Raw genomic sequence first — 10,736 nt, 5'->3', positions numbered from 1 at the left:
GAATTTCTTGGTAAAATGCCTGGAACAGCCAGTGATTTATTTTTTTTTGCCATTTCTATTGTAATCCTGGAATCTTCATATTTTACATTGTATTTCTGCTCAGTTATGTTGTATGATGTAAATGTGTGTGGATAGTCACTCTTCAATTATGTTTTGCATTTCTTACTTTAGGACACTCCTACCCCTTAGTAAGACCAAAGCAAAGCATAACAAGTTTTATCTCATCCTCCATAAAAGAAGTGAAACAAACAGGTTAAGCTAGATTCTGAAAATCAAATACCAAGTAGTGAAAATGCACAAAACGCATCTACAAAAAGATGTTTTGGAAGAAATAAAATATCAACCCGATTATTCAAAGTGTGATATTTTCTTGTTTGTTTATTCAAATGATCCAGAATTATAGTCCAGCATTCTGAGAATTCAAAAAGATAGAGAGTGAAGCCCGTCTTTTCTGTATAATATGACCTGACAAACATGGTCGAACAAAAGCCAACACAGGCATTTCCTGTCTATTAGCGCTACCTAGACACCTGACTGAATGGATGGGTGTCCTCTTCCTCCTTCAAGGCACTTTTTACTTGATACACTTGATAATCTTTGAACTAATAGTTTCTAATAAGAAATAAATTAAATGTAAATGGAAATGATGCTAAGTTATAGTATATTGCATTTAGTCCTATAGGCATTAAGAGTTCTGGTGTAGTTAGCCGATTTAGTTGACTTTATTTGCATTGTGATCTAAGTGAAGCACCCTATGTTGAAGTGGTAAAGTATTTCTAAGATGAATGTAATTTGTGTCGTACAGATTCTGAACTGTGAATTATGAAAATGCCGTCTTTCACATTTCCAGTCAACCTCTCCCTCCATCTTCGATAAGCACTTTTATGATGCTCTTCCACTGGCAGACAGGAACCGACCCGTACCCAAGCTGTACCACAAAGAGACACTAGTTATAGCACCGGTTCCAGCTCGCTTTGGTTTTCCACTGCAGAAGGGCTGATTTGGTAATGGCACTGCCAGATCTGGAGAGCAACAGCAGCGTAAAACTAAAGAGACACTTTCGCTGTTCACTGTGTGCATCACGATGTATCGTGTTAATCACCCACTTTTCTACCACATCTGTAAGAACCACTTTGTTAGTATCAAACACTAGCAGAATTAGCATTCACTTGCATAAATCTGTATTACAAATCCTTTCCTTTAGTACTTTTTAAGTAGGAGGTTATTGGGAATGCATCAATACATGGCGATGTGTGATACTACTAATAATGAATATGTAGAATATACTGTTTTGTCCTTCAGATGATCCGCGCAAAGAACAGCAGTATCTCTGTGAATTTTGCTCACTCAGATTGTGGTGACATAACCATGCAGTTTGGTCAAGCCCTCGGCCCTCAGCTCGTGGTACGACTCCAGTACGGCTCAGTTCCTGGTGGCTCACACGCTCACAGAAATAAGCATGCACGCTACGAGCATTTTCGAGATCACTGCCCCTAGTTACATCTTTTTTTTTTAGGACACTGGAATACCCAAAAGAATCCTGTACAAACACAGGGAAAAGAACAGTCTTATTAAGTACAGTATTATTTAAAAATAGAAGGGACTCAAAATGATGTATTTAAATTTGTGGATTTCTTTGGTGACATAAAGCATGTGTAAAAAGGTAAAAAATAAACAAGCTTTGAAAAGCATAATTCACAAACATCCGGAACATTCACATAGTACAAAAAAAAAGTTATGATATAAATATAAAAAGATAACAGCAGACATAACAAAGGAATCAAACACAAAGTTAAAATTATAACAAAACGACATTGCTTACAGGAATTTAAACACTAGAGGATTAATCTACTGTGCAACACAGGTTTCTATAACAGTTTCGGCAACAGACATTTCAGCTGAGGATATGGTGACTCTTGCGATTTGGTCTGACAAACACACGTCCCTTTCAAAATCCTCTGTATATAGTGGAGAGGAAATTTGCAGCGATTCTCCTTTTTTCACATTGGTTCACACTTTGTTTTTAAGCTGTAGTTAGGCAAAGATCAGAGGACGTGCTTAATAAATTATACGTATTGCAAAGGTTCAAGTGACTTGCGTGTTTCACAAAGTACATTCTGTTAACATCAGTTATTCCGATAAAAAGCATACGCTGTGATTACTTGCAGAAGTGAAGTCAATATTTTAAAAAGTCAAATTAAAATAGTATAGTTATATTAAAAACATCTTTGTAAACACAAGAAATTCCAGAGCTAATATTAGATGTTTATATAAAAATTTGTTTTATTCCAAATCCACAATTTTACTTTTAATGCTAAAAAACATACTGAATAATTTTTCTCCCAAATGGCTATATTTGCCGATACCCTACAATGCCATCTAAAACCAGTCAAAAGCATTCAAGACATTCTTTTGTATAATACCATACAGAAAACAAATGCATTAGGATGGTTATATATACAAACAGCCTACTGATTAATTTACCATAATCCCTACAAGAAAGGTTTTCATTTAAGATAGACCCCCACCAGCGTTCTTATGAGTGCTCCAAGTTATTAATGTGACCCCCCCCCCCCGCATCTTTCTGAAGTTCTCTGTTAGTTTTTTTTCCAATTTTTTTGCAGTCCTTACACTTCTTGTCATCTACCATTCCTTTCCTGACACCTCAGAACACACCTCATGATAGTTTAAAGGATGTTTCGCTTGTTCCTAAAGGGAATCTTGTCATCCTTAGATGACAAAAAAACATTCTGCCATCAAATGCGTTTGCTGCTTCTTGAATTGACATTTCAGAATGAATTATGAATCTTCATTGATTGATACTTTGTATAAATGCTCTGCAGATGAAGCTATGAAATTGTAGCACTAGCATGGAGCAGCTAACGAATTGTTTTATTTGGATAAAGAACCAGCTTTAGTGATCTGCCTATTATGTTTATTTACATGAACTAAGTTTTGTGTCAGTGTATATTTACACATTTGGATTACTGGAATATTTCATGAATGAGAACCTATTACGAATGGATTTAAAGGACATGATGCACAATAGAAAATAGTATACTAAAAGTATACAAATATTCTCCCACTAAGGGATTTCATCAAAAACCCATTTGGGGAAACGTACAAAACCATTTCTTAGTGGCTGTTTTCTTGTTATTATTATCATTATTATTTTACCTTAATGTAACTGAAGAGTCTGGTAAAATCAAAAAGATAACAGCAAAACACATAGGAAAAGCATTTGATTCAGGTGTGCTGGTTCTGATAAAATGTTGAAAGGCACGCGTAAGGTGTTCACGGCAAGATGGCGTCTAAAAACTTATTATGCGGGAATCAGTGTCCAGTTTTTCCATCTTTCATGGCCCAGCGGTGATGATGTAGCATCGATTCATCAAACCGCCTTTTGCCATTATCGAGGAAATTATCAAACTGGTATTTCTTTGAATATGTCTTCTGATAGGTAGATGCTGAAATGAAAACAAGGAGAAATCGACAAAAATCAACATTGTATAAATGCAATATTGAAATATATTGACTATATTGAGCTAAATCAGTCAACAAGGCATACATTGCAATCCAGTATTAACTGCTTAATTGATTTCAACATATTTCAAGGTTACTGAATGATAGCAGTTGAAACACTCTTTCTTTTACTTGCTAAAAGCTGTTTTTTTTGCTTTATAATTACATAGCAAAAAAGCCCTTTCCCTGTGGGACACTTACGGCTCAAGCAGCTGATTTTGGGAAGGTCCCATCGGCCATCTCCGCGGCATTTGATCGTCGGCACGTGTCTCTGGATGAAGCCCTCTTTGCAGTGATATCGCACCAAGGAGTGAATCTCGTAGCGGGGCTTCATAACTCCGAAGGTGTGAGCATTTTTGACGAGAGGAGGCTGGCCACAGGAAACTGAGGGAATAACGTATGGGGCCATCAGCTCAGAAGAGGCGGGATAAATAAGAAGATATATGCCAGATTCAAAGTGTATCCCTTAGCCTGTCTGAGCGCAGTGTTGTAGTATCTTAGCTGCAGTATTTTATGGGTAATTTCACTACAACCCAAAAGATCACTTCTCATACTAAAATATTACTTTAATACTAACATATATCTGTTAAAATGTATTTGACGGGAAATAATTTCACAATGGGAAATGTAACTACTTTCATGACGAAAAGCCCAATTCTGATCAGATTTATTTGCACTTTGGTAGCTCCACCCAGGGTGTAACCCAGCCTTATTCCCAATGCTGCCTGGGTGGATGTCTTGAGCGCTGATTGTAGATTTGACAAAACACTAAACACAAATCCAAAATAACAAAATTCCCTTCATTATTTTAGATATTGCATTCAAATGCTTCAGTTTAAAAGAAAAGTCAAGTTATCCAAACTACTCAGTCATGGTTGAAATTTTCCTCACAGACACAACTCATATGCATTTTATATCTTTCATAATTGGACGGGGCTCCATAGCCTCACACCCTCAAGGTTGTGGGTTTGATTCCCTGCCCCTGGAGCTTGCGTTTCCCTGTGCTGCATCCTCCTGGCAGTCCGAGTACACACCCATAGTTGAGTAGATGAATTCTCAAAATACTCTAAATATCCTCATGTGACTGTGTGTATGAGTGTGTTTTCCATCCCGGATGTCCTCTATATTGAGCCCTTTGCTTTATGCAACACATTCCAAGATCACTATCCCTGTACTGGGCAAATTGCCATGGGAGTGGGGGCTGCATAATCACACGATTATAAACACTATAAGTGAATGCATAAGAAATGTGAATCAGTGAGAATGAAAGTTCGCTGGTGTAGTATTCAGTCTTATGACGATTGATGCTTAGAGCTTTAGCTCATAATCTGAATCAAGACTGCACCTTATTTTGTCTTCCTGTTCACGTTTGTTTTCGCCATATCAGAATAATCATTATGCAGCCCAACCTCTATTGGTACAATGGAGCGTAAACTATTAAGCGAATATTTAGCAAATTATTTTGTTGCAGTAATGCAAATACATGCAGAGGAAGGGTTTAAACGGAGGCTAACCCGTGCCCAGGCCTACTGCATGGCCGCCTCCCCGTTCAGCACACCGATGGGAGGCAGGGCCCTCCCGCTGGGCTCCTCACCTGTCCCCTTCTTGCAGGTGAAGGTTAGATGGTAGTTACATGGCACGTCATTCCACTGTCCATCCTCGTGCCAGATCATCACCACACAGTCTTCTCCAGCAGAGAAGAAGTTGTCTGGCTGGTTTGGTCTCCAGTTCTCATATTGCTGAAAAATTAAAATAAATTAATTAATTAATTAAACCACACAACTAATAAACACCATGACAGATCAATGCCCCAAAGCTTACTGCTGTCTGAAACTACAATACCCTCCATAAGACAAGCATACAAACTCCTGACACCCATAAAACTGACTGCTGTTCCCATTATGGTAACCCCAGATTCACACAAGTTTACCATATGATTAAAATGTATGGAAATTAAATTTAAATTATTTTGTTGTAAAACACTGATGGATGATTAATATATCGATTCTCCGAGAATCAGAATTTTTTATTAATCCTGGAAGAAAATTTTGTTTTGTTACTGTCTGTCCAGCCAAGAATAGAAGTATGAGAAAAGGGAATTAAGTAGGCTTACGATAACGAGACCCAATTTAATGATAAAGGATTATTGATTGGAAAAAAAAGAATGCAGCGACTGTGTGGGATGGTATAACAGCTTTGACATAATTCCTTCTTCCACAGGAACATTCACACACAATTTATGGCAGTTAAATAATATTAATTAGCCTTCTGACCAAAATGCACTGCATGTGCTTCATCTCACCACTAGAGTGTGCTAACCCTCCATTTCAAAAGACACAGGTTATCCTCTTGGTGCTGCTAGATTTGGATCACAACCAAGTCTCCAGATGCTTCGGAGGTTTGATTTTTTTCCCCCCGTTTTTTCCTAATTGCAATTTTAAAAGTCACGGAAAATGGCGGAGAATATTCCTACGCAGTCGTTCAACAGTGAATGATCGCTTCACCCAAAGGCTTCATATTGTTCCGTCTTGCCTCAAAGCTCAGAGGAAACTAGCTCATTCTGAAGTAATTTGTGTCAGGCTGATACGGAGTGAGCTGCAGTTAGTTCTGGCAAATAAGTGCCTGCACCGATTGCCCCTCCTCGGAGGCCTATGAGCGGGCCACGGTCTGCCTGTGCCCACTGGCGTCACACCACCATTAACTGGCACCGCCATTCCTGAGGGACGAGCGAGAGAACGGCAAACATGCCCACAGAAGGTAGTGTCCCCATTTTGACCCAGATATCCCTCCCTGATCTTTGATTAGAGGAATGCACTGAACTCATGCTGCCCAGCGATATCAAACACAGCCCTCTTCTGGGAAACTCCCCACCCTTAAAAATGGAAACAAAAACAGGCCTAATATAAATGTAAATCAATAAAAGTGCAGTTATGCATTTACTTGTAACTGCAAGTTTAATCAGTGCAGTTACAGGGATATTATATTTGTGAAGGATGTGTCTTAGGAAGCAAGACATAAATGATGTAATGTCTATGACCTAAGAAGCAAAACTCCGCTAACGAAATCCAATAATCAACACGTTTTGCCACAGCTTTGATTTTGCTCTACAGCTCTTGATTTGCAGCCTTTCAGGTTATTTTATTAGTAATAGGTGAGGGGTCTACTGGAATAGCTCATTCAGCACCTGGAATACTTCCACTGTACACTGCACTTACTGTAAGTGTCAAGATCTCGTTGCAGCTGTGGGCCGCCACTAGCTGAGCAGAGACTGGGACTCTAGTTGATGATCAAGGGGACGATCCCCCCCCCCCCCCCCCACCACAAAACTGCCACCACTCGCGCCTGAATGTTTTTTTCTTTATTTTCCTTTTGTCACCACAGACTTTGCTGGATTCTCTCGGATGTGCTGCAATCTCTCAGTTGGCTGCTGGTATAATGCAGTGTACTGCTGCAACATCTTACCGACGCCCTACACTTGACCTGCGATCACTGCGGTATTCTGCTGTGACTGTTATTCTCCTTTGCTTAGGGGATGCTTTTATGCAGAGGAGGCATATTTGCTTCTTAATACAGCTGCACATGTATAATTCAGTCTGAGTCGTAACTTGGTTAAAGGTTAATTAAGCACCCGAAAGAAACAACATGATATGAAACTGAAAACTGCTGCATCCACTTTATTTAATTACTACAATATCTGCTATTCTTCATCCCTGTTTTAGCGGTTGACGGATGCATGGATGGGTGCATGGATGCATGGATGGATGCATGGTTGGTAATATCTGCTCTTAATGGCAGTATCACTGATAACAAACAGTAAATTAAGTGTAAATGTGCTAACAATGACAACATTGCATGATAACCTTCCTGACAGTTAGTATTACTTGAAAAATATGTTCAACAGACATAGGTGTGTTTTGACAGTGTCTGAAGAAAACTCCCAGAATGCAGTGCACCACAGCAAAATGATTTCTGTTTTTGTGGATGAGTAGCACGGATTGCTATATGTACTCTTTGACCTTGAAGCTTTTATATCATCGGCTACTTCCTTTCTTCACGTGCGGGATGCCTATCTCTCTGTCGGCCTCAGACAGCTATGAAAACTCTTCCTGATCTTGGCCTCTTGCCTCTGGTCTTTCAACAGTGTAGCTCAAGTGTCCACAGTTTTGCCTCCTCTGTCATTATGTGATGCAAACAACACTGCATAATATCTCCTGCACAGATGCTCGCAGTTAGACTTTTGAAGTTGGGGTTGGTAGGTTTTCCCCAGACTTCCTTCGTTAGATTACTTCCCAGTGATGATTTCGAGGACAGGTGTGGCCCATCTGCCCACTCCCCAATTCCTGTCGCCCCCGCCCTCTACCTCCACTTCCTGCAACCTTTGTCTTTCTACACCTGTTCACCAACTCCTCTCTAAAGCTCTCCCTCCATCTTTTTGCACAATTGTTTAGGAATAAAATCCACACGAATGAACAGCTACCCTCCTCTATTCTTGTCGTCTCTCCTCTATCCTCCTGTGCAGCTCCATATCTGAATCTGAAAGGAATGTCTTTCTGTAAATCCCCACACGTAAACACAGTCTCCATCACAACACAACTTGTTTGATTACTAGGGAAGATCCAAGTACTTACACACAAAGCACGAGATAAATATCTTCAATCATACTGACAGAGTGGGACACGAATATCTCTAAATGAATTAGCTCCCGCGTTTAGTCTCTTCAGTCACATCACTGTCAGACAGAAAGTGTTCTCCAAGACTAGCACAGTTTTAACAAGCATTGAAAGGTCTATTCTTACGGTGCAAAACTTGGAAAGTGCATGACTCATCACAGAAAAACAAAGACACTCTTTTCTTACCATGGGTCGGCCATCTGTCCAGCGGAAGTCATTCTCAAACATCTTGTCATTTAAGCCGATCCATTGATAGTCGTGTCCCAACCCTGTGATAGACACAATGAAACACACGAGGAATCAATTATTTGAACATATTATCCCACATTAGTATCATGAACCCATTTTCCATGAATCATTCCCTCTTTCTCAAATGGCTGCTTTACAATTGAAATCAGAAGTATTTCCCCGGCTACTGATTATGGTTGAATATTAATGTCTGTATTCCACAAAATCATATAGGTTATTGAGTATCAAATGAGCAAGGTTATCTGGAACACATCTACGGCATTATATTAGAATGGACTGTATAAGCATCAAACGTATAATCAATCTGCCAGGGATATATTATGGATATTATAGGAATCCAACAGCCTTATTTGTCTGCAGTGGGATAGTCAGAATCTTAGTTCAGGAACCAAAACTAGGTTCCGCAGAAGAGGCAGCCAAAGGTCTGTGACCTAAAACAACTGAAGACACATATCGACAGAAGTCTCATCTCAACGAGGACTTTGTGAATGTGAAGTGCGTCAGCTTTGTCTGGGAAAACAAACTGGAAATGGACACCAATGAGAGAGTCAGCTGTCCTGGGAGATTATAATTAAAGCTCTTCAGCTGCGCACTTCCTTGACCACCATGGATGTAGGCTGAGGTAAAGTGGAGAGGACAAGCCCCGCTCAGTGTTGAAAGAGTGTTAAATTACATCAGTGTCATCCAAAGGAAAGCGTCAGCCGTATTGACAATTCTGTCACTAGCAGACCTCTAACAATATCTCCCGCCTGCAAATCAGGACACTGAAGAGAATGGAGCTTTTACCCTCTACCCTCTGAGCTTTTAATTTATGCCGTGTGACACTTACGGTTCACAAAGAGCTGCTCCTCGTGTGAAAGCACGCTAACCAGGTGCGCCCCCTGCAGTCTGCACTCACGCTCCGCCGAGTCCCACGTACGCCGATGGCTGAAGTACTTGTAGCAGTGGCCCTGGAACTTGTGCCAGCCGTAGTCACATGTTTCCGTGTCTGATAAGAGAAAGAGGCAGGGTATTCGGTCAAATTCAAGCAATCAGAATTGAATATGCGGAGCGCTATCTTACACACATCTGCTGCTGTACTGTAAGACTGTAGAAAACAAAGGTGCGCTCTGGCCTGCTGTTCAGCTAAAAGATGTAGGCCTAGACTCGGCTGACGAGCCCTCGTTAACTGGGCAGGAGGTGAGATGCTGGTTAAAGGCCGATGCGCAATCAAATTTTTGTGGAGGCCTATGTTCTCCAAGGGGTATATTTTATTTTTCATAGCATACAATACTTCAAGCAAGTTTGAAAATACTTTGCATTGTAATCAACTTACAACAATAATGCTTCATGGATCTAAACCTGTATTTGAATTGGGTTTGATCCAGTTGAAGCACTTTACATCACTGCCCCACATACATGCTACATTAAACTTTGAGCAGCATTTCAGTCAGTGGTTTCCTTGTGCAAAACATCTGCTTGAGCCATTAGGTATCCAAACATTTCTGTGTAAGAGATGAGTTGAACACTATTCTGAATGACTGCTAAGTTATAGGCTCTAATCAGGCACCTGGAATCTTTTATTTTTTGTATAGCGAGACTTCCAAGGCAACAATGAAGACATCCACAACTCTCCAAAGAAAGAAACTAACAAATGAACTCAAGCACAGAGAAGATGTTTGTTCCACGTTTAGCTACTTGTAGTTCTTCACAAACTCATACTGTCATTTTTTGGCCGTGCAGTGCACATCATTCCTGTGTTGGTGGGTGAATTTACTTCTGTTAACAATGAATCTCATTGCCCTTTACAGCTCGCCGAACCACAAATGACTTACTGTGGCTCACAAACAAAATCCCCTTTAACTGCTGTTGTGTTGAATCAGGCTTTACAGTGCCCCAAACGACAAGGGAACGTTTGTTGGACCATAAATGAGAGTTGCTTCTAAATAATTAACTAGTCATAAAAAGCCATACAGAATATATAAGGAAAATGTAATTTTCTATACACTGATAGTTCACAAAATTCAGTACCAAACTGAATGAACAAATGAATGAATGAAGAACTTGTAACATGCAAAAAAATACATATACATTCAGAAAATATGTAAGTAAATTAATTCATCATAATTAAACTAAATGTAAGAAACATGATCATACTGACATATGTACTTATAAAATGTATAAATATCCTTTGAAATCTTGCAGCAATAGTTATTAACTCCTAATATGGGGTTTATTCATTTAAAGCATTCCTAAATTTACTGTATGAATTTCTATTGACAAGGACTGGTGCCTTGATCAAGTGAAGGCAGATTC

The 10,736-nt window shown here is 39.6% G+C and overlaps 1 protein-coding gene across 1 annotated transcript in view; it reads right to left on the bottom strand.

Annotated features, from left to right (window-relative positions):
• Positions 1–1,613: 1,613 nt before the first annotated feature.
• LOC125745934 (versican core protein-like) overlaps positions 1,614–10,736 on the bottom strand; it is a 33,104-nt gene continuing 23,981 nt past the window's right edge. Inside the window, exons 12-16 of the mRNA XM_049019251.1 lie at positions 9,271–9,429; positions 8,379–8,461; positions 5,117–5,261; positions 3,724–3,906; positions 1,614–3,467 (exon numbers count right to left, since the gene is read on the bottom strand). Of these exons, the coding sequence (XP_048875208.1) occupies positions 3,334–3,467; positions 3,724–3,906; positions 5,117–5,261; positions 8,379–8,461; positions 9,271–9,429 (704 nt within the window). The 3' untranslated portion in view covers positions 1,614–3,333. The remainder of the gene's footprint in view (positions 3,468–3,723; positions 3,907–5,116; positions 5,262–8,378; positions 8,462–9,270; positions 9,430–10,736) is intronic.

Source organism: Brienomyrus brachyistius, chromosome 7 (genome assembly GCF_023856365.1).
Source record: "Brienomyrus brachyistius isolate T26 chromosome 7, BBRACH_0.4, whole genome shotgun sequence".
Taxonomy (NCBI): Eukaryota; Metazoa; Chordata; class Actinopteri; order Osteoglossiformes; family Mormyridae; genus Brienomyrus; species Brienomyrus brachyistius.
The sequence above is the reverse complement of the archived record's forward strand: the minus strand, read 5'-3'. Positions and strand labels throughout refer to the sequence as shown.